Source organism: Sinocyclocheilus rhinocerous, unplaced genomic scaffold (genome assembly GCF_001515625.1).
Source record: "Sinocyclocheilus rhinocerous isolate Xijiao unplaced genomic scaffold, SAMN03320098_v1.1 scaffold3305, whole genome shotgun sequence".
Classification (NCBI taxonomy): Eukaryota; Metazoa; Chordata; class Actinopteri; order Cypriniformes; family Cyprinidae; genus Sinocyclocheilus; species Sinocyclocheilus rhinocerous.
The window spans coordinates 27,424-52,855 of NW_015637159.1; the positions used below are offsets into that span (position 1 = coordinate 27,424).

A 25,432-nucleotide genomic window follows, 5' to 3' on the forward strand; every position below is an offset into this window, starting at 1 on the left:
TGCAGACTTATTTAAATATTGCGCGGGAAAGACAGATCCGATCGGTTATCCAGATAGAAAAGTCAGTTGATGTTGCCAAGTGTAAACGCGCCGTGTTCTGATTGACTGATGATCCGATCTGCTTGATCGGATCACGGTGATCGCATGTTAATGCCAAGTGTAAACGCAGCCAAAGTCCCTTTAAAGGTATTCTATGGTCTTTGGTCAGAGTGCGCCAAAGGACATTAAACTTAATAAACTAAATAAAAGTATTATAATTTTTTATTATTGACTTAGCCTACACATAAAAAAAAACAACAACTTTAGTCTTTTGTCGAAAACAAAAGTTGAAGGTTAGCTAACTGCTCTAGGGGCGCCAACTTGCTGCTACGAAAGTTAGCCTAGGCCTATAGTTCACCCAAAAATGAAAATTCTGTCATTAATTAGTAATTACCCTCATGTCGTTCCAAACCTGTAAGATCTACGTTCATCTTTGGAACACAAATTAAGATATTTTTGATGAAATCCGAGAGCTCTCTGACCCTCCATCAAGGCACAGAAACGTAGTAAGAACATCGTTAAAATGGTCCATGTAACATCAGTGGTTCAACCATAATTTTACAAAGTTACGAGAATACTTTTTGTGCGCAAAGAAATCAAAAATAAGGACTTTATTCAACAATTCTTCTCCCCCGAGTTACCATGGCGGCATGCTCATTTCCTGCTAAAACCTACAGTACCACTCAAATTAGAACACATTATTACAAGCTTACCGCTGTGAATCAGGCTGAAGTAAGTAGACAGTTGAACACTGGCTGCTTATGTACTTGCTCAAAAATTGATTTTGGATCATTTTTAACAAAAAAAAAGTTATGGACTGCAGCTTTAACGTGTGAACATGTGTTTAAACATATATAGAACGCTTTAGTTTTATAGTTTTATAGCTGGTATGACTTTTGTTGTCATGTTTTATACAGGCTATATCAACTATACAATAGCCTAAGTTAAGCCTTCAGTAACAGTGCATACTGTGTCATTGTGCCAATATATAAATTCTGTGATTTCTTTTTAGGATTTTAGAACAGATATATTTGTCATTTATTTACAATGACTTATTAAAACATGCATTTTAGATCTTAGAATATTAGTGTAATAATATTGTTATATTTATAACTAATTATTAGGATTTTAGAGCATATGGTCTTTTGTTGTCATTTTTATATAGTGTATGTAAGCAGTGTATGTAATACACCAACTGGACATTGTTATCAGTGTATGTATTTCTATAAATCTTTGATTATTAATAGGGGTTTAGAGCAGATCTGTTGTAGTATTTTTATGCTACACTGGGCAAAGGCTACAGTCTCATTCTACAGTTACACAGTTTGGCCATTGATTATTTTTCTAATTATTTTGTCAATATTGTGATCTTACAGGCCATTAGGTATGGCTTTTTTCTCCATTGCAGTTGGGGATATTTTTGGAGACACATAAAATAGGCTATTTAAAAATAAGTGCTCTACGGATGAGAAATAATTCTTTTGTTCTTTTAAAAACAGAGCCATTGACATAAGCTTGCTGACGGATGCTGATGCTTTCAATACCTCAGAGACCAATGATGAATTACTGCAGACACACAGCGCTGAGCATGCAAATATGTCCAGCTACTCTGATATTGCAGCAGGGGAGGACAATGTGCTTACATTTAAAAATAAAAAAAGACACCCTGTTTGACTATCTCGCTCTGCATTCATTTTGTTCATGATGATTAATAATTTGTCTCATTAATGTTTAATTCACCATGCATATAAGCTATATATATATATATATATATATACACATATTATATTATGTTAACAGTAGTTGTTATAATTCTAGTTTATAGGCCTATAGGCATCAATTTTCTTGTATGATCTTATTTTCCTGTTTCTCATTATCCTTCTTCCTTGATTTTGTGCCTCTTGTCAATGAATAAAGTCTAGAACATAGTTTAAAAAGCACTTCATTTGAGAGAAAGATTATCTAATGAAGAGCACTTCCGCTATGTTTTTTTCATTGCTGTTGCTCTAGGGCCATATGCAAAGAAAAACAGATCCACATTTGTCTCGAAAATGATTAATTCCATTTCAAAAGCATTTAGCAATTTTTTTTTTCAAAATTATTCTATTACTTTTAACTTTCAGAGTTAAAAAGTGGGATGAAGATTTATTTATGCAGTATATTGTGTGTGTGTGTGTGTGTGTGTGTGTGTGTGTGTGTTTATGACAATTTTATGACAGTATCAGTCATGAAATAAAAGCAAAAAAATGCTGTTTTGCAATAGTAGTAAAATAAAGCATCTGTATTTTGTGGTTTGATATTAGGTTTGTATAGAGGATTTGTTTGTGTAAGGCAGATGACAGTGAAAGAGAGATCAGAGTTTAGCTTATGCAACAGCTCAAGGGATGAAAATGTTGTGGTCCGTGTTTGTGTCTATGTGGCTTCCAGATGGCAGGGAAGAAAACAGACTGTAGCTGCGGTGGATGGAATCCCTGATGATCTGGAGAGCTCTTTGCCGGCAGCGACGGATATTCAGGACTTCGATGGCCATTAGCCGAGTTCAGTAACGCGATGGGCAGTTTTGACTACCCGCTGAAGGGCTTTCCGGTCTGAGGATGTGCAGCTGTCATAGCAGACTGTGATGCAGCAGGTCAGAAAGCTCTCAGGAAGTTCTCGAGAGCTGGGCGGGTAGATTGAGTTTGATATGGGTATTATTTGAAGATGTGCAGTTTGTGGTGAATGGTAACTTGAATCTTTCCTGTCTTTTATTATTATGCTATATTACACTGACAGACCCAATACCCAAATATCTAATGTATGCTTGTGTACATTACACAAGTATATAATATGAGGTCCATACGTGTCCTGACTCCTTGGATATGTTTTTTTTTATATTTACCAAACTGTGTGTGAGAGAATTACATTTGTGATGTATTTGTTTGTTATTGAAGAATTGATACACATTTTGTCCTCCTGCCAATAGCCACAAATCAAGTTAAATTACTCCATCAGCAAGGACAGTTAATTGCAAAAATGCATTTATGTCACTGATGATGGATTTTTTGGTATAAATATCCTCCAAATCTTAATAAGTACATCTTTCACCTCAATCAAAACACTTCAGACTGGTTTGAAAGACACACAATACCTTTCAGTATGCACATTTCTAAAGCATAATGCCATACCTCTTTTACACTTACAGGAAGAATGAGACACAATACACTTTCTCTCATTTTCTCTCCCTGCCTGAACTATCCCAGAAAACGCAAGACAGGCCTACCTGAAGATGGAGTCGATGTGTCTCGGACGTCATGTCTCCTGTCAGACGTGTGAACTGAGAGACAGGAATGGCATGGCCGGTGAAGCCCCAATGAGCAGGTGGGGTCATCCTTCAGCTCAAAGACAGGCTGAGAGACAGCCACATGGCACACATCTCCAAATGACAGCCTGTCACTGGCAGGAGATCCACCATACGGCCCTGTCACCTCTCACCTGACTGAACTCGGCCCACTGTATTCTCACACTGAGGGGAAACTGCGTCACTGTCAAACTAATGGTGGTTAAAGGTGAAAAATTTCCATTTTTGCCATAAGCCCCATCTGTACATTTATATTTTAAGATCAAGACTTAATTATCTATTCAGAGCGGCCTATGACCGTGCCTCTGCTGTCATCCTGGAGAGGAAGTTGGATTAGTGGAAATGTGAATGTGGTGTGGTCATATTAATGAAACATTTCTCAGTGATAATAACTGCATAAATGAAATGTCTTTTAATAGGGGAGACTGGGGCAAGTTGTCACAGTTATATTGAATAATTTATACAGAATATTTAGTGAATATTTCTCAGGCTAGTTTTATTATATATCTGTATATGCACCTTAAAGGCCCATTCACTCCATGGACGAAAACAATATAGTTTTAAAAATCGTTCTAAATTTATAGCACAGTCATCATTACAAAACAATGACAATCTGTTAGCATCCATCTTTTAAAGTGACAGACAGTACTGCAGCGCCGCTTATTGCCTTTCAAAAAGCTCCAAAAGTGCATTTCCATTATTATTGCCTAAAAAAGAATAAAAAAGACAAAAAAGTTCCACCATCAGGTTGAACAGTTCTCGATGGGAACTGTGCCGATCCAGGTCAGTGGGCTTTTTCCCAATGTGGCGCCATAGAATGAGAATGAGAAATATTATTTCTAGCATAGAATTATCCAAGTATTATTCAAATGCAATAGATTTATGAACCAGGTGTATAGTAGTAGTAGTATACTTTTATTGTCCTCAAGAGGAAAATTGTTATGGACTACATGTTGCTGCAGACATACAGTAAACATAAAAACAAAATTAAGTAAAATCAAGAAAATAAAATCAAGATGAACTCTTGGTATGCAACCGCACCGATACAGGTACAAAGGAATTCTTATATCGATTTAACTTACACATTGGGATTCTATATCTTCTACCAGAGGGAAGTAGTTCATATTGTAAATACAAGAAATGAGTTTGATCACCAAGAATCCTCTCTACCTGATTAAGAACACATTCCTCATATAAATCTTGAAGGTTAAAATGTTCATCATGCCCAACAATTCTCCATGCTGTCAATAACAGGTGCATCAACTTAGATTTAAACTGTACTGATAGGTTACCAAACCACACTGTGATACCATACCTAACAATACTTTATAAAACAGCTTTATAAAACAGCAGCATAAGATTCTTGTTTACTCCATAGAGACGTAACCTACGTAAGAAATACAATCTCTGTTGTAGTCGAGTGCAAACCCATTCAATGTGTGTTTTCCATGTAAGTGAACTATCTATGTAAACGCCCAAATACTTATAGGTCTGTGACTGAATAATATTATGATCATGTATAACCACTTGGCGATGGTCACCTATACATTTTGGATCAAATACAATCTCTTCCGTTTTCTTTGTATTTATTATTAGCTCATTTTTATCACACCAGTCAACAAACTGACTTATCTCTGACTGGTAAATAGTGCTAATATTGTCATGCACATGGAGTAGACTTAGTATGGCTGTGTCATCTGAATATTTAAAAATACAATTTTGTGAATGCCTACTTAAGCATTCATTTGTAAAAAGTGTAAAAAGAATAGGTGAACTGACGCAGCCTTGTGGAACACCTGTACTACTGCTCTTTTGATATGAAAGAAGATAGTTTACCTTTACAAACAATCCAACATTGATATGAAACTAACATTTGTGTGTCTCCATACCTTATAGTTACAAAGATAGAATCTTTGTGACAACTAGCCCCAGTCTTCCCTGTTGCATAAATTGGCCACACAAGTATGTTCCTAATGAAATTCAGGTTGTTGTATTGGAGGCAATACTTATTTCATTTTACAGCCTACTGCAGATACACTGAATTATTGCAGGGTTAAGAATAAACATCCTGATTGTGTCATTGATTAAGGAGTGATCAAAACTTCATAAGGCTTGTAATTTCTCTGCCTGATCAATACCGAGTCAGAATGAATTGCTAAAACCAATATTTGCAGATACTTTCTCCAGTTTGTTTTAATCAACATCATCGCTTTCCACATGTATTTACGCAAAGCGGGTTTTTTTTATTTATTATTATTATTTTTTTTACATTTATAATATACCCAGGTGCTGCTATCCCCAACACATTCACCTCACCATAGATCTCTTCAAAACAGATTTGTGAGTCTATCCAGAGACAAATAACCGGAGTTGGAGAAGGTGAGCCATGCTGTTTTGACACACTGTTAGAACATGATGTTACAGAGTCAGACACCTGACTTGGGAAAAAGGTCATCTGTTCATCATAGATCAAAGTGGAGGACAGCACCTCTCAAAACAGTGGCGGAGAGCGGGCAGGAGGAGATTAAATGAAATCTTCACAACAGGACTGATGGATATGTGGCTCAAATACACCCTCCTGTGAGCTGTAGGGAGGGTGGGTGTCCTGCTGGCAGATGTCCCTTCTAGTTTCAGATGCTGCTTGACAAGATTGCTCTGAGGTGGGGAGGACCAAAGCGGTCTGGGTAATGAGACAGTTGCTTCCTTAATGTTTGCTCTGACATCGTTGCACAGGCACAAAACGAGAAGACATATTACGGCCTTTAGAGTGCTAAACAGAATGAACTTAGCAAAGTAACAGACTTATTTACAGAAATCAGATAATGAGCAATTAAATAACATTTGCTACATTTTAAAATGTTACAACCTTTACATTTCATGAAAACTAACCAATTTTGATTGATTATACAGTATTTTCTTTTGCTCGTTTGCAACTGTTTTGTGTTTAGTAGGCCTACAACATATCCGTTTGCTCCTGACCTCAATCAACAAACCCTCTCCATCCCATTCCGTGAGGACCAATACAAGGATGTCACTGGCAGACCTCGCCTTGCATTTGATTTATGTTGCTCTGAAAGTAAAAATCAAAGATCCTCTCTAATGCAGCTCTGTGGCAGTGGGATGATATATGATGCAGCCGAGCAGTTAAATGAGAGCACTATGTCTCTGCCTGCGTTTTAATGGCACGGTCAGAACTCTGACCCCACATATGAATGACTTTACAGTACTTAAAAAGACATCCTCAGACAGTGCTGATTTGTAAAGAAAGTCCTCAGGGCAAGCTTGTTTTGGTCATGCAGTTTTGATTACTCAAGAGACTGTTTGTAGGGAAAACCAACAGAGACATGCACAACAAACTTCTTTTATTGGTTTTCAGTAGAATTCAACATTGAGAGGCTTACAAAATAGCAAAATATTGAGAAAGAAATTTACATTTTTAATTCCTGTAGTAAATTTGATTTTGTTGCTCATTGTTTGATTTCTGCAAATATGTCTAACATGTTAAAATATTAAAGGGATACTCCACCCCAAAATGAAAATTTTGTCATTAATCACTTACCCCCATGTCGTTCCAAACCCGTAAAAGCTTCGTTCGTCTTCGGAACACAATTTAAGATATTTTGGACGAAAATCGGGAGGCTTGTGACTGTCACATTGACTGCCAAGTAAATTACACTGTCAAGGTCCAGAAAAGTATGAAAAGCATCGTCAGAATAGTCCATCTGCCATCAGTGGTTCAATCTGAATTTTATGAAGCGACGAGAATACTTTTTGTATGTGAAGAAAACAAAAATAACAACTTTATCACAGGGATGCGCTGTTTTCGTTCAAATCAAAGCGTAAATACATGTAGAAAACGTATCTGTGTGGCGCGGCTGACACAGAAGAGCATACGCATGCTTGCGTTCAGTGGATATTCTCCAAAATGGTGCTACGGTGATGCGGAGAGACACAGAGGAGACAAATTGTTGAATAAAGTCGTTATTTTAGTTTTCTTCGCGTACAAAAAGTATTCTCATCGCTTCATAAAATTCAGATTGAACCACTGATGGCAGATGGACTATTCTGACGATGCTTTTCATACTTTTCTGGACCTTGACAGTGTAATTTACTTGGCAGTCAATGTGACAGTCACAAGCCTCCCGGTTTTCATCCAAAATATCTTAAATTGTGTTCCGAAGATGAACGAAGCTTTTACGGGTTTGGAACGACATGAGGGTAAGTGATTAATGACAAAATTTTCATTTTTGGGGGGGGGCGGTATCCCTTTAAAATGGCAGTAATGATTCAGATTTGTTCTCTCATTTTTTTCCTCAAAACATCCTCAAAAAAAATCACTATTATGTATGGAATAATAAGGATAATCATGTATTATTCTTACGAAAGTATGAGTGGCAAAAATTTCAAAGTTTTCTTAAACACTTTATAATAACTTTCAAGTCCTAAATATTTTATAGGTCAGTTCATGTACATTTAAATATGAACACCTGATAACATAGCCTAAATCAAAGTTTTGTGACATTTATAAATATCTGAATGAATATAAATGATGCGATATTGTTTGCTATTTTTATTATTGAATAAATAATTTTTTTGCATGATCTTTAAAGGACTGACAACGGGAGGGAAAAAAAGTTTATTTACAGCTTAATCAGGGTATAATCAGGGAAGGTTAATTAACCCTTTAACCACTTTTTGGCTTACGAAATCCAATTGAAAAATGTTTTTAACTAAAGGCAAACTGACTGAGACATATTTTCCATTCGGCTCTGTATGCACAAATTCACTAGTTATCAATGCAGCTTTCAAGAATACACTGTTTTCACAAGCATCATTTCAGTATGTAAAGCATACTGAGATCAATCATAACATGTGGGATCATTTTTGTGATTTTTTTTAAAGGAAATCATATTTTGATGTAATTTAATTTCAGAGGGTTTGCTGAGCGGATCGAATTAACAACATAGCAAAAGCATGATGTTCTCTTTTTAGTAAACTTGCTCAAAAAATATTTGAGATATCTAGTTAAAGTACTCTTTCAAATCTGTATTAATATTAGGCCTAGGGCTTTCCACTGATAGATTTTCTTCAAGCATGTATTTAGAAAACATCAATATTTTTGATTACAGTGATTTCAAGTTTATTTATAGTGTAATGATGATAAAATGAACGTCTTATTTCGAAGTAAATTATTTAAGTGAATGCATAATGATGAAAAATGCATTTTAACCATTAATTGACATATCAACCATTTGGTATATGCTTAAAACAACACTAAATACTGCTTGTTGTTAATGTCCCAACAAAAAAACTACTTTTCCCTGGGTGTGTTCATTAAAAGGTTAAGTTACATACTTCCTTCCATTCGGTGTAAGCGGTCTTGTTAATGTCCTCTTAAGTGACATATTGGCAGTGTCTCAAAACTTTATGAGCTGCCTACTTGGACTGCATTTTGGGCGTTATATGTGCGTGGGAGTGACTGATAGGAGCACAGGACGCGTTTCGGCTGCTATTGTTTAGTTTTTTTTAAATCCACACATGATGTCTTTGGTTGGTTGCGTCTCTCTTATGTCTCACCGCCTCTCGCCATCAGCGTTGTCGAGTTAAAAGGAGTGTAACTTCTATTAACTTCTAATTTCGACTTAAAACTCCTGCGTTCAGCGCCATTTCGTTTCACTGCATCTAGCTGTTTTGAACGCTGCCGGACGTGTGAACGCCCCCTTTCCGCGTTCTGAGGGAATCAGTGTCCGCGGACTTTTGAGTGACGTGACAAACTCGTAGCGAGCGAGCGGCTAGGCGTTACTGTCCTGTCGTTCAGTTTTCATCATCACTCCAACAGACGGGCTTTAAACAAAGACTACCGCTGAACACGGAGCACCTGGGCTTTCTCCTATGCCTAATGCGAAGTGTCGTAGCTTTTGTGACTGTGCCGTACTGTTCTTTAATGGTGACACGTCTGGTTGGGAGCATCTATTGTTGAATATCGTTTCAGGTTGCGTTTATAGACACACGATCTGCGCGCAAGTATGCCGAGGAGAAAACAGCAGGCGCCGAAACGAGCGGCAGGTAAGTTTATCTGAACTAATTTTATTAAGATGCTCGTTTGCATCAGTCCTCTTGAACTTATTCTCTTTAAACCGTTATGTACATTTGGTTTATAGTGCCTTGCATTTACAAACTACCATAAAGAAGATTATCTGTGTAGGCCTATATATAATCGCGTTTAATTGCATGGATTTTTATTTTCGTGTATAACTCATTTTCCTTTTTCCTATTTCTGTCATACTTTTTGTCATGTTGATGGATACTTTTTTTGCCACAAAATTCAAGATAGCCTACTTGAATACAGCTTTTGAATTATGACCATGCTTTTAATTTTTAATTAAAAGTCATTTTGATGGAATTTATGTGGCTTCAAGACAAGTCAAAATTGTCTGGTGTAACTCTGGATTTTGTATTAAAAAAATAAATAAAATAAAAAAGACAAGAAAGAAAGAAAAAATGTCTTTTTTTTTTTTTTTTTTTTAAAGGGCAAAGCAGTTTTGTTTTAAAATATTAATATTTGAAAAAACTTTGTGGCATGACGAACAGCCAGGAAGCCATTTTGTTGTCATGTGACAAGAAAACCATAAACTAGAAAGGACACATCTGTATATCAATGTCATTAAGTTGTTGTTGCATTGGATATTTTTTTTAAGAAAAAGCTTGTTGTTTATACAGGACAAATGGACTAACCCTAATAAAACTTGACATTTGTAACTCGAAATGCATGATAGAAAGGTAAATATAAAATAAATAATTATTAAAATAATTAAAAATGTATATATTACTTTGAAAAGCATGTTTATTTTTTAAAATAATGATTAAATTATGTACATCATATTTAAGTTGCAAGCAAAGTGTTTTAGTAAAAATTGGTATATTTGTCAAAACTGTGTGAAACCACTAGCTAGCATTTTGAACCAGATTTTTTTTAATGTATCATTTTTATCAGCTCAGACCTTGTGTCTTTATGCATCATTGACACATACATGGGATACACGTAACCATTTCAGTCTATTTTAACTCCTGTAAAGAGGTGGGAACCACTGAAACTGCCTTAATGTTAACATTATCTGTCTGCTTAATAGAATAGATCCTATCCTATTATTTAAAAGAGGAGGAGTTCTGGGGCATTTTTATATTTATAGCAGAGCTCTTTGAAACAGAGATACAAAGCCATTATTATATAGCCTTCACTGTTTGTGTGTGTGTGTGTGTGTTTGAGGCAGAGATGATGTGGAGTTTAATGGAAGGGTATGGCTTGCTCTGTTAGACTGGCCTGTCAGAACAGCTTTGTCTCATGTTGGATTTAATTGTTATCCTTGTGACAGCCTCATCCATCAAAGGCTTTAATGGTCAATCAGAGCAAGGCCATGTGAGTGCTCTCCTTCTTTTTCCCCATAAGCTTGCCTGAGCTTTTATTTCATCAGTATGCTCCTCCAAACTTCACTCATGGGCGCTGTGCAGAGTGGTGGCCGTGTGGTTTACAAGTATGGGTTTATGGTTTACAGGTATGAACACATTTAGTGATGTGGTCACAGACTGAGCCACTTAAAGTAGGACTGTTACTTTTAACTTATTGATTCTGATGCATTGTTTTACACAGGTGATGAAAAGTTCAATCGCGATCTTGTAGGTGAAGTCTTAATGAGAGATTTCAGAGAAATGTACTCTTTCCCCATCTTTCTCTCTTGCCCTAAAGGTTTGCACAGCTCTGTGTAAAAAAAAATTGCTTTGCTTAATTTGAGCACACTTAATTAGCTGTAAACATGATGGATTCCTGACAGGTGTAATGATTGGGGTTGACAAGCTATGCATCTGTCTCCAAGTCAATTTAGGTTTGTGCTCCCTTGATGTAATCAAGTTGATATTAGCCACTCCTGCTGGCCTTTCCTATTGCCATAACCCAATTTAACACCTTTACGTGACAAATTAGCTTTTTGGTGCCAGTCTGGAGTCTAGACGATTCCGAACTGTTATGAGAAGATGTGGAAACACCTACAGTCCTTCTGAAACAAATGTTTTCATCTGTCTTTGAGCCATATTTGGAATGACAGACATCAAATCTATTTTGAGAGTTGTACTTTGCTTCAACTCTGTTAGTTAGATCTCTCTCCGTCTGTGTGTGGGTTGATAATGTGAGTTAATTGGACACGCCTCCGCAAATCCCACGGGCCACCCTGGCCAAAAAGCTTCTCGGTTCTCAGGCTCTTTTGGGCGCGACTCCAGGCCCTGCCTTCTCCCTCTTTCTAAGGGTAAAATCAGTCGCTGTCAGATCTAAGGTGCGTGGCAGGTCATCCGGACAAGCGACTATCAGTCATGCATGGATGTGACGCAGGAGCTGGGCTTGATGGTGGTGGTGATGAAAGGGCAGGAAATCATAGAGGCCCACCATTCCCTAATCCCAACCAGTGTCAACATACCTCTCCAGCCAGGCATGCCTGTAATCACAACCAACAGCTTCAAAACTGCTAGAACCCCATTGATTTACACAGTGGCTGCGACAAAAAATGAATCAAATCATACACATTCCTGCGTACTTACGCCTTGAATACATGTAAGTGTGATCTTAATCATAATTTCAAGTAAAAAATAATAAATATATATATATATATATATATATATATTTCAAGGAAAGAAGTTTTTGTTTACAAATATTATGAATTATTCATAAATAGTTTCTGACAAGTCACACCACATGAATTTATATTTCTTTGTCATAAAAAATTTAAATAATGTTTTGATTTTTAGAGACTTGTTGACCTTGACAGAAGTTTTTTTTTAAATAAACTGAAGCTAAATATTTAATATTTTAATTTTATTAGAAATAATTGTAAAATATGCCATATATATCTTCTAATTACATGTTTTCTTAATTGTGATATCAGAACAGTTGTATCACTACATGCCCCCACAAAAACATCACATTGACCTACTGTCCAAACTCTCATTTGAACTAGCACTCTATTGTGGTTGTAAACTTATATGAATGTTACTTTGTTGTGTTGACAATGAAGACATCAATCTTCTGTTAAGAAGACAAGAATCCATCTCCTTTCTCATGGGAGGTGGCTTTTAGCTGGCGGTCCATTTTAGAAAAATGAGTCAGTCTGGTCCTCAGGGGTCCAGAAACCAAACCCTGGTGGAGAAGATCAGCACAATGCCAAACCGTCAATTACCCTTTCAACAGAGCCGTTAATCACGCTGCCACCCTTTACTTCTGGCATCCTGACACATGTCATCTATCACGCAGGCTTTCCCGAGACGCCAAGGGAGGGAAGAAAGAAGAAATATTGTTGAGAATTAGACCGAAAAGGCTGGGGAGAAAGTTGGGAAGTCAGAGATACAGGTCAAATATATAAAAGCAAAGCGGAGGTGGTTCTGTATAGTGTTTGTCATTAGACTAAAAGAAAGTAACACAGGCGAGAAAATTAATAAATTGTCGCACTGCTGAGTTAAACTGTTAGGTAATTAAGTCATTGAAAGCCCCGTTTGGTTAGAGACCTCAGTCAGTGACAGACAGATATATTAGGTGTTGAGCAAGTAAAGCAACAAATGAGTTCTAATTTAGCTTAATGCATGATAATTTTTACTTCAGGCAAAGGTGGGAAAGTCTTGCTTTACACATTTCGAAATGTTCTCCTACCAAACCATGTTTTAAATCCGTCAATCAATCCATCAATCATTGACTTTATTTGTCAAGAATGCACATTTGTGCATGCATCCGCCTTTGTGTGTGGGTATTCATGTATGTGGACATTTGTACGTGTTCACATGCGCATTCCCGTCCGAGCTTAAAATGACATGCATCACTCAAGCTCAGCTGGCCTGTAAATGAACTCTAACGTTCTCTCCCACAGCTCTAGCCCTGCTCCATGATGGATGCTCCTTTAAAGAAAGAGATTAATGAGAGGTAGGCGGCTTGGAGGACCATTTATCACAGTGAATATTATTTGGACGGCTGTGTAAGCCTGTAACCTGAGAGTTAGAGAGGCATAGACAGAGCACAGGGTCTTAGATGTCCTCTCTATGATGGATAGCTTTGCTTTCTCTCTGTGTTTGTTACGAGACACCAGCTGTCCACCGGGTGGTCATTGCCGGATAAGATTGGGAGTTCAGTATTGCATTGCCAACGAACCCTTCCAGTATTCTCAGTGAACCCAATTCCTAGTTATCGGAAGCTTATTAAAGGAGGGTAACTCGGGGACAAAGCCTTGCTTGAAAGGTTGGGGGTGGGTGGGTGACAGTCTGGGTTTTTTTGATGTTGGTTTTTGCCCCCAACCTCCCCCACCTTGTCCCTGCAGAGTAGAATTATGAGTGCCATCCATCTCACTGAGTTCTTTGATGCTGGGCCATCATCTCAGCAGCTGCTGGCTTAGATACACATAGAATTGTTGCCAATCACTCTTGGCAGCTGAGGCACATCAGACACTCTGTTGTCAAGGGGGAAAAGGAATCAAAGGCACACGGAGTGATAATTAGAGAGATATCTCCCCTGAAAGGACGTTTATGGTCAGTGGAATTCCAGTCAGCAGAGACTGTTTGCCTTCCCGCATTTACTGGAAATGGTCAGTTTTAAGTTTCTCCACCAGAGAAAGAGAAACACTACAGAAAGGGCAAGACCCAGGATAACATTATACGCCCACAGTTCTTTTTCTTTCTTGATTTGACTGCCCACTTTGATTGACTAAATAATTCACACATTTCTTTGCTTCAGTTGCAGCAAAGAACACACTATATTTGGCATGGGGGCATCTCAACATGTTGCCTGAAAGCTGCATTATTTTGATCAAAGTGTCATGTGTTGCACATTAGCATGGCCTCAAGCAAGAATAATTCTCACAGTTAACCTCAATCTGTATCTCTCTGTGAGGTTGTGTGTGAGTCATGTGAGCTCTAAGGATGAAAAGCCACAGTATTTATGGACAGAAAGCTTTTAATTTGAGCAATAATCTTATTGGTTATTATTGCAAAGTTACCTTACAAGACCTGTGTATGGCATTAAATGCAATGACGTCAAGATGAGCAACCTGATTTTCACTTGATGTAAAAATTAGATAATCTAGATAGTTTAGAGGATCACATTAGATGAGATTAACAAAATATGCCAACTTTTAACTGTAATCATGTACAGTCTTAGAGTATGTAATTATGCACACACATAATTTTTTTTTTTTAATTATGTATAGAACTTGATGTTCCAATTCAAATGTCATTGGTGCTGTTTTTGTCTATAAGGTGGAGGGGGTTAATGACTGATCATATGGAGACAAATGTTATAGTTACATAAATCACATAACGCGAGTGCCACTAAAGTCTCCTGGATTTTTGTTCTGCTAGAGCTCATTGCACACATCACATTTTATTAGCTTAATAAATCACCCAGGCTGTCAATCAAGCCTTTTGAGAATAATTGGTTATGGTAGGTGCCTCCTGAGATGGATTATAAATCATTCAAGGTTAAAGATTGTGTTCAAATTTAGTGGGCTTGGGTCTTGATACACACATACACATTTGTGAGAGTATATGGTGTCGTCTTAGGTTATATCCTGAAGAGTATCTTCTGAACTTTTCCACCTGCTTTAAAAAAAAAAAAAGTTACACTCTTGTAGCCTTTTGCATTTGTGCTAGAAAAAAGCTATTTGCCATTGTGGACCCTCAGTGTGTCACCATAATTGTCTCCGGGATATGAGAGGGCAGGAAAATGATCATGTCATTGTAGTTACACCTGGTTCACCCTCTTTTCGAGCTGCTTTGGAGTTCATGCCAAATCAGGCCAGTCAAATGACATCTTTTGATCAAGGCTGTCGGGCACGATCAGAGGAGATTGGCAAGTAATGGATACCTAGTGACAATCCAAATCTACAGAGGGGATAAGACTGGCCTGCACCTGCCAGTTATCCTTTAGAGACCCCATCCTGCAGGCCGCTTGGCTGACAGCCAGTGAGAGGCTAAATGAGAGAAGCGCAGGCTTGTGAGATTGTGTATTATCATTTGAAATGAGAGCTATTTGTGCTTTAACACTCTTGTCAAGACTGTGGTGGATCTTGTAAGAGAGAGAAAGAGAGACCATTAACAAGCCACAATGCACTTGAATCACACATGTGGCGGCATACCATGTTAGCTTGTAATGCAAGGCCTGCTGTATTTTCAAACATCTAACATGTCAAGCGTTTTCCTTTTGACATGAGCAACATAATCACAAATGCGCACACAAACAAGAGTGAATAGAGTGGAACAGAGATGGGGGGGTTGGTATGGCTTTCAAGGGGGCATTTGTTCCACTTACGGAGTCAGAGTGACAGTGTCAAACTAGCAGGGGACAGGCTGTCAGGAGACGGGATCGTCAGTCCCAGAGGACGGTGGTGGATGGGCTCTTTTGAGGGTGTGAGGGCAGCTGGCAGAGAGAAGGGCGACCGTGTCCCCTTGGATCTGTCATCTGGAGGTGCTCGAGCAGACACCTTTCTCGCAACATGTCACCTGTCCAAGGTGAACAGTCGTCAGGTGGGATTCAAAGTGACAGGTGGCTTATGTGCCGCCATCTTATGTCATTCCCCTTAACCTCTCAATCTATCTGTCCACCTTTTCCCTTTATCTATTTGTCTCTTCATATGTGCACAGGTGTGTCGAAATGTGGAGAGGTGGGCCAAATGGCAGCTGGTGCAACCTCTTGTAAATAGCCTGATTATATACTTAACAGCAAACAATTAGATAAAAATCTTTGATGTTCACTTGACTAGACTATACCAGACTAGTTCAAAATCTCAGTTCTAGAAGAAATATAGGTTATTTCTTGGTCCTCTGATATGTTTGTTGATGTTCCAGTGCTTATGTGCCATTCAGAATTGAATTAATGCCTTTTAGATTCCAGTTCAATTACAGAAATTGATTTGCATTTGAATTGTGGCAGACAGCAGGATACAGAATTGCAATTCAAATGTGAACACAAGACTTTGACTTTTGTTGGCCAGGGTGGAGGAACACTTCATTTCCCAGGATGAATTGCCTGTATTGAACAATTCCAGTTCAACCTCTTGTGGGATGTGGCCCATTCACTTTATTTTCAAGAAGAATATCATTAGGCTAAATGATTGTTTTGTTTGTTTACCTCATTCAGTGCAATTTATGTGGCATTAATTAAATTTTTTTTCTTTTTTCCCCCTCTAGCTTATGATTCAGAGAGTGTTAAGGAGACCACCATACAGACCGAAGGCACTGGAAGTGATTACACAGTGACCAAGAAACCACACTGTGAAAGTGATTTGGGAGAAGACTTCAATAACCCAGTGGATGAACAAGATTCCCCCACTCCTGAGCTGTCAGGTCATGATGTTGACAGTGAATCTCACATAAGTGAATCTAGTGACCCCACGTCAGATTCAGACAGCACCCCGATCAAAAATGAGGAGGCCACAACAGACTTTCTAAGGACTAAAGACCGTTCTGAGGACTCAGTATGTATTACAGACAGCCTAGAACAGATGAAGGCTATTTACAAAAGCGTCCTTAATAATCCCTACTGGTCCTTTTTGAGCTTGAATTCCTCTCAACCGCATGCAGACGAACAGCCAGCCAGTAGCAGTGGTAGCAGCAACAGCAGTCCTGGACGCAACAGCTATGACTGGCATCAGTCTGCTATCGCAAAGACACTCCAACAGGTCTCTAAGAAACAACCTGCTGCGCTTGAACCAAGTATATTCTCCACTGTCCAGCTCTACCGCCAAAGTACTAAAACCTACGGATCCATCTTTACTGGTGCTAGCAAGTTCCACTGCAAAAGCTGCAGTGCATCATATGACACACTGCTTGATCTCACAGTTCACATGAATGAAACAGACCACTACCGTGATGATAACCTTGAAAGTGCTAGAAAGGGTGCCAAGTCATGGTCCAAGCCACGTAAACGCTCTCTTTTGGAGATGGAGGGAAAGGAAGATGCCCAGAAAGTCCTACGCTGTATGTATTGTGGACACTCTTTTGAATCCTTGCAAGACCTCAGCGTGCACATGATAAAGACTAAGCATTACCAGAAGGTTCCTCTGAGAGAGCCAAGAACAGCAATTGCTGCTAAAGTTATGTCTTCATTCAGGAAGAGGGTTCCAGTGGAGCTGGATGTTGCAAAATCTTTGCACACCACAGAACAGACAAGAAGTCCCAACGGAGGGCAGGCCAGTGATATTTTTCAGATGTATTCTGAACAAACCAACAAAGATGATTTGATAGATCAGAAGACAACCCGTGGTGTACCGTTCAAGTCTCAGAACCTCAAATGTATGGAGTGTGGAATTTCACATGACTCTCTGCAGCAGTTGAGTGCTCATATGATGTTGACCGGCCACTTTGTTAAAGTCACTCAAACATTGCAAAAGACAGACAAGCCTCCTCATCACAAAAGTAAGTCTGTGAAGTCTCAGTCTGGTACACCATGTTCTTCCCCTCTCTTAGCCACAGGAATCTTGGAGTCATCGTCCCTCCCATCCGTAACAACTGGGGGCAAGAACAAGACACAAGAAATTACTTCTCAGAAAGACAGTGATTGCAAGGAGTCTGCAAATATAAATGATGTTAAGCAGAAATTCAGCATATCATCAAAGTCTGATTACCTAACTGAAGATGATCTAAAAGAGAGTCCTAAAATGGATTTTGATATTCTCAAGTCATTGGAAAATACAGTTACATCGGCCATTAACAAAGCACAGAGGGGTGCCCCGAGCTGGGGCGGTTACCAGAGCATTCATGCAGCTTATCAGTTACGAAACCAACTGAAACCTGCTCTAAACAACTCGAGCTATATTTTTTCTTTAAAACAATCAGCCAGTAGTCAGGAAGGCCAGTCCATAGACAAAAGTCATTTGATCCCTCCAAGCACTCTGCCAAGAGCTTCCTCATCCACAGTTAATGTCCAGGAGGCGGACAAACTGGAAAAGAAAGTAACAGAAGAGGCTTTTGAAGTAGACAGACAATTTAATGACTTGAATGGACAGGGATCCCCACACTGGCAGCTGCTGAATTCTAAAGGGAAATCGCTAATGTCAAAATCTCCAAGTCATGAGAGCATGGTTACATCTATGAGCAATGTCTCTGAGGGTAACACAAACGAAAAGGAAATTCAGATGCACACACAAGATTTCAGAAATCGCCTCACCTCCACTTCAGATCTGTATGATGATGCTGGTCTACTCTCTGCCCACCCTGAGCCAAAACAACCCAATTTCAGTCCTCTAAGTGCCCTTCAGTCTGTTATGAACCTTCATCTGGGTAAAGCTGCCAAACCGGTAAGGCCTGTCCAGGACCCTATGAGTATGCTTCTCAGGATGAGCAACAGCATGGCCGAAAGGGCCGCTCTTGCCGGTCCATCTGGACATTCGGCAAAACTTAGCCAGTTGCATTCTGACTGCCATGAAATTTGTGGAGACCAGCCGATAGACTTGTCCAAAGGAAAAAGTGAACAGTGTCTCAGAGCTGCCGCTCTCCCAGGCAAAGCTTTGAGTTCCTCTGTGTCTGGTGCATCTGTGAGTGAATCAACTAGTTCCAAAATCGTAACACCAGTGAGTCCTTTGCGTGAAAATGCCCTCTCTGACATATCAGACATGCTGCGCAATCTCTCAGACTCTCGAGCTTTGAAGTCCTCAACACTTCTATGTAGGCCAGAGCAGTCAGAAATCGAGGGTTCTCATACTTCAGATGAGGCAGAGGATACATCCATGATGCATAAACGTAAAGGTAGGCAGTCGCACTGGAAACCCCAGCACTTGCTGATTTTGCAGGCTCAGTTCGCATCCTGCCTCAGGCAGACAGCTGATGGAAAGTATGTGATATCAGACTTGAGCTCCCAGGAAAGGATGGTCATATCACATATAACAGGTCTATCTATGACAACCATCAGCCACTGGCTGGCCAATGTGAAATATCAGCTCAGACGAACAGGCAGAACAAAGTTCATAAAGAACGTTGACTCCGGACACCCAGTTTTCTACTGTAGTGAATGTGCAACACAGTTCCAAGCTCATTCTACATACATATGTCACCTTGAGTCACACCTTGGGTTTAAAATAAAAGACTTGGCTAAACTTACTTCTAAGGATCTAAACCGGAGGATTACAAAGCATTCTAAAAGCCCTCCCATAAAACCCGTGATTCCTGCTGTACTGCCAGCTAGAGGATGTCAGGAGCAATTGCCACCAGTACCAGCGCTGTAACATATATAAAAACATATAAAACAATACATTTAACATCGTATGGCAGGATATTTATTGTACTCTAAGTTGAGAACAGACAATAGGATCATAATGTAAAGATTCATACACAGTTACTTATATATTGTTGCATTAACATACACAATTGGCCTTGTAGGTTAATCTTTGCAATCATGGATATTGTAATGGTAATTTAACTTTAAAAACCTGTTTAAAGTTAAGGTGGCTACCACCAGCTTTACCAAGTAGATACACAGTATAAGAAATCTATTATATATAAAAATGTCTTAACGTTTTGAACATTCTTGAATGCTCATGATGAACAGCTTTTTGGGGACGTTTCTGTTCTGATGAGAGAAGAATGTACATTGTACATAAACTACGTTATGTTATGCATATATTCTAAAATATGGCTTGCTTTTTTTCTCTCATTTTTGCCTGTGCTTAATACGTAGTTTGTGCATAATCTGATTTATTTATAGATATGACTAAAGAACTGTATATATTTTAATTAAATCTGAAACATTTTTAAAACATTTTTGTTGATATAAATTGCCTTGACTTGTTTTTTTGTTTTTGTTTTTTTTATACAGCTGTTTTTGTTTTCTCCAAATTGTATCACCTGTTCATTTTCATTTAGTCAGACATTTTTGACATTTTTTTTTTAATTTACATCAATTTTGTTGAATGTTAATACATTGAATGAGGCATGCCATCTATATATGTAAATGTAAAAAAAAATAAAAAATCTGTCATGGGACAGAATCAGTAATCTTTTTTTAAAGAAAAAATGCAATTAGAAAAAAAAACAAAGCCTCTTTGTCTTTTTTTCAAATACTTGATTTCACATTTAATATTTTTAAACTGCATAATTTCAACCTAATATCAATATTCTAATAAGACATTCAAAGACCATTGTTTTTATTAGTCATCCAAAAGAGTCCAAAAAACACTTTTTGGCCCAAGAGTGCGTCCTTATGTCTGACTGGTCACAATTGGATAAAGGCTTCTTTACATTTAATTTTTTTATTTATTTTTAAAATAAATCTCCCCATTGTGCTGCAGTTTCTTCTTCTTTAGTGCAGATATTTTAACTCTTACCATGCCAAGTCTAAACATTTAGTCATAGTCAAATATATGCACTCTTTGTCATCTTAGCATGTTTCCCATCAAGTACTGGCAGAGTTAAATTGACATTGTGTCTTTTTGTTTTGTTCCTTTGGTACGGTGAATTCAGTGGGGTAGTCACACCTCGGTTGTAATAAAATAAGAGAGAGAAATAAAAAGAAGTGCTCCCTGTCAGAGTCACATCAGCCTATGTCATCGCTCTAATGAATATCATCTAAATTGCTTTGTATATCTGAACAGTTTGGATGTCAATCTAATTTGAGTACATGCACTGATGGGAAGGGGCCCAGACTAATGAGAAGAGAGCTACGTTTGACAGCGCAATAAGCTTCAACCTGATCAGACAAGTTTGAACAGGAATTCTGACACATGTGCCAATCCAAAAAAAAGTTTGAATTTGAAAATTGAATTTGATGTGAAATTCTGTACAGACTGTACTGGCGGCATCCTTATTTCTTGTCTGACATCTTGTCAGAAGTTAGCCGTTCTAAAAACTATAGCATATAAGCCAGTACCTGAAAAAAGTGACATGATCTCAAACATAGATTTTCATAAATATCTCAACATGTAACTTGTAAAGCTGAGTTCCGTTCTGGTGTAATTTGCAGTGTTCCTTAGATTCATGGCTAACCAGAAAATAAATTGTTTACTGAGCTAGCACAATCTTCATCTCATCATGGCCTCTTGGAAATCATGTTCACCCGCTACTTGAGTGTCAGTTCATATTGTGACCAGCCCTGAGTTGACGTGACAGTGTATGACAGCTCCAGAGCACTCATGGGACAGAATGGAGGTAGCTGCCCACAGAGTCCAGACTGACTGAATTATTCTCAGCACAAGGGTACGGGTTAAGGTCATTTTCCTTTTCTTAAAGAATGGGAAAATTGTCATACTGCTGAAGTACAGTCAAGTTTAAATCAAGTTGGACAACGTTTATGCTTAAGTGTTTTAAATATTATTTAAATGTGATATTGCTTTAGTCATGGAAGGTCGTTAGTTAAAAATGTAAGCAGTATGAAGAACTATGGTGCATTACATCAATTTCATCCATCTGCCTAATAAACTAACTCAAGAAAGTTGTTGTAAGTCCAAAATATTTAACAGCTGGACGGAATATTTTGAGCAGCTGAATTTCTATTCACTAGCATTTCCCCAGACAGCTGTCAAGAGCATTTTGGCATGATATCTGACAGATTTGCAAAAGACACTCGTTTCAGGGCATTACACCATACATGTTAATTTAATGCATGATGACACGACCAATTATAGTGAGCTACATGCTCAAATAGCATGTCAAAAGCTATGTATCAATCCATTTGATCCTGTCTTCCAACACCTTAAGTGATACTTTAAGCAACATTTCTGACTAGGAGAGAAGTGCTGACCAAATAAAACGCTTGAGAGGAACACACTAGCTGATCTAGCAACATTTGCACGAAAAGTAAGGTCTAAAACAAGATCGGTTGGTGTATAAATAAGAGCATATATTTCATTTCTATACACTAGAACAACCCCCAAGAGAACCCGAGTTGGAAATCTCACTGAGAAGTAGTTTCTTTTTTTATTCCTTACCTCTCTTGACAGAATTTAGAAACAAGAATCTTTCTACTGAAGATGTGACCCTTGGATATGCCACCCTACAAAACCTTACTGAAACTGACAGAAAAAAAAAAAATAGATTTACTTGTTTTTTCATAGTCCATTTATGTATGAATGTATATACAGCTGGGTCCAAATGTCCAAGACACATACATTTCCCCCCCTTTTAAACCTGGAAATAACTACAAAATTGTAAGATCTTAAAATATTTCAAACAAAGAAAACTGAAGAAAAAATTTCATGGTGTAATTTGTCATTAAAAATACATTGTTTAAATGTTAAAATAATGTATAATAGAAGCATATTCACTAGTAGTCTCAAACAAATGCTTTTTTGTCTATCTTGTTTCACTTGAAATGACCTCATTTTGAGCAGAAATCTCAGACATGTCAACATTTCAGAAAGAAGCCGAACATTGTAGCATGCTAGCTCTCTACCACCGCCAGAGTTGTCTGACATGGTGGTATGACTTCTGACATTGTGTATTCAGAATGATCTGACAAGGCATCCACTCATGTTCGGTCTCATTCGAAATGTGGTAATGGTCTCGTCCCTGTCCATCGTCCCTCTCCGCACGTCTCAACCATATGCATAGGTGGCGTTTAGATGTGACGTCCCAGAAATGCATGAGCTGAGAGCTTCATGCGACCACTTGGGCCGCACTAGCCGTCCAGAGATGGCAGGGGACACGATTCAGTATGACACTCCTGGTTGGAGCTGCCAAACTGCCACTTCCTGTCCTCTTTATTCACACATTGAGGGAGTTGAAATGCAGTGTTTTGAAAATCACTGATCAGACATCTGTCTGCTTGTCTGGCCTTTCTGTTTGACTGTCATGATCATGTTTGGTCACCTCTCATTCAACGTCAGTGCCAGCTCTGATCTGCATTACAGAGCAGCAGATACCAGCCATGTGCTACTGTATTTAATGGCCAACTCAGACATTTCTATACTAATTAAGCAAGTTTTACGGAAAAAAAAGAACAAATGAATTAATTTTATTTCCTAGAGTCAAGGATTGTTGATTTATCTCTGAAAAACGGATGTAACATCAAGGTCTAGTAGTTAAATAATTCACATTATATAGTCTAGCTTCACTTTAAAATCTGTCTAAACCAGTGGGAACCGTGACCTTAGTCAGGTTAGGTGCCATATTGAATTTAAAGAGGCTATGAGGGATAGACTTGGGTCTGTTCACACAGAATGTGTTTTTCCATTCCACTACACTTGTTAAAGTTCAACTTTTAAAAAATACATCTTGAGGCATTTTTACTCATTTCACATCTCAAGTTTTTCTAAGCAAAAACGTGTTCCGTGTGATGCTTTAAAAAAAATTAAAGTTAAAAGTTGAGCGCCGCATTTTTAGAACACCGTGTAACGCACGGAACATGGCAAAAGATGTCAGCTGCGAAAGCTGACACGTTCGTCTAGCGTGATTACATAGAAAAACAATGGAAATGTAGTGCAATGGAATGGAAAAACATGTTCTGTGTGAACAGACTCTTACAGTTTAACAATGGCACACACTATATACTGGTCCTAGATCACAATTTTCAGAAATATGTTTCATCAGCTGAACAATCAGTAAGTTGTTAAACAACAGCACAAACCAAATGCACTGACTACGCCTGTCCCTCACAGTCTTGTTTTCATTCCTGTCAAAAATTAAATATGGCACTATCCTGACAAAGGTGTGACTGATCATTACTTCATCCAATCAATCATATAAGTTATATATTTTTTGTAGCCTTCTAATATCATTCAGACAGCAAAAACATGAACACAAACCCACCCACAGTATCTCAAGCTGCTGTCCCATACCTTCAACATGTCAGTTCAGCACAGAAGAATGACAGAGACGTGATAACGTGTTGGAGAACACACACACACACACGTACATCTTTGCATACAGACATCAAAGAGGTGCAGAATCTTGTCAAAGCTGTGAACATCAGCCTGTGTGCTTGGCAGGGTGAGTCCTTCCCTCATGAAAAAATGCCCCAATAATAACATGAGCTGTAAGACAGAGGTGTCAACTCTGTCCATCAGCTTGGTTTCAGGATATTATGTTTTACCTAAGAAAGAATTCACAAAGGAAAACATCTGTAGTTATTTTTTATAGAGAATGACTCATTGTGCGTTTATAAATGGCTAGAATGCTGAACAAATTAACCCTTGTGGTGTGCTGTGCTGAAAATCCTTTACCTAATTTGGTGTTCCCGGTCATTATGCTACATTATCACCAAATCTTAGATTCAATCTGTTGGTCAACTTGTTTTCTTTCAATTAGCACAGTTTTTTTTTTACTGATTGGTCGTAGGCCTCATTTATCAGAGCCTATGATAATTTTGGCAATGTTCACTCACCAAACACTATTTTTGGGGTAGTTGTTATACCCTGTGTGAGCAAAGTCAGTAAGCTTTAGTCCTGTGTGATAACATTAACTAGCATTTTTGGAAAAAAAGAACATCCTCTCTGGTTCAAAATGACCAGAACACAACATGAGGGTTAAACATTTGGAATCAAATCAATATTTAAGATTAATTCGCATTTACTTTCACAGTAACACAGTATTGCAAATCGGAATAAAATAATTTCCAAAATACGTGTGCATGTATATAAAGTAAATGTGGAAAATGCATGCATTTTTACCTTCATAAAAGTTCACAAGAAGAATCCTACCTGGTCTTTATCTTATGGCACAGTAATCTGACAAAACAGCTTATTTCCACTTGAACTTGCCTTAAAGGGGTGGTTCATTGCGATTTCACTTTTTTAACGTTAGTTAGTGTGTAATGTTGCTGTTTGAGCATAAACAATATCTGCAAAGTTACGAAGCTGAAAGTTCAATGCAAACGGAGACATCGTCTTTTAAAATTCTGGCAGTTTAATGACTACAAAAGCGGCTGGTAGGGACTACAACAAGTTACTTCCCGGGTTCGTGACCTAACAAACCCAGATAAACCCTGCCCTCGGGAACATGCAACAAAGGGGACAAGGCCATGCTACGCTGCTTTAGAGAAGAGGATGAGAAAACTAGAGGTGCACATAAAAATCTATTCATATATGAATCGCGATTCTGTCTTCTAAC

General features: G+C 38.2%; 1 protein-coding gene across 1 annotated transcript; it reads left to right on the top strand.

The window, feature by feature from the left end:
* The first annotated feature begins 8,750 nt into the window (after positions 1 to 8,750).
* Positions 8,751 to 20,017, top strand: LOC107748771 (teashirt homolog 3-like). The gene is made up of 2 exons (XM_016563710.1): positions 8,751 to 9,442; positions 16,586 to 20,017. The coding sequence occupies exons 1-2, from the start codon at positions 9,403 to 9,405 to the stop codon at positions 19,615 to 19,617; spliced, it is 3,072 nt and encodes a 1,023-aa protein (XP_016419196.1). The 5' UTR covers positions 8,751 to 9,402; the 3' UTR covers positions 19,618 to 20,017.
* The last annotated feature ends 5,415 nt before the right edge of the window (positions 20,018 to 25,432 follow it).

Excerpts from the sequence above, each read along its gene's own strand:
- LOC107748771 (XM_016563710.1), top strand. The coding sequence starts at position 9,403 with ATGCCGAGGAGAAAACAGCAGGCGCCGAAACGAGCGGCAG. Across the intron at positions 9,443-16,585 it reads GGCGCCGAAACGAGCGGCAG|CTTATGATTCAGAGAGTGTT; the intron begins GTAAGTTTATCT and ends TTCCCCCTCTAG.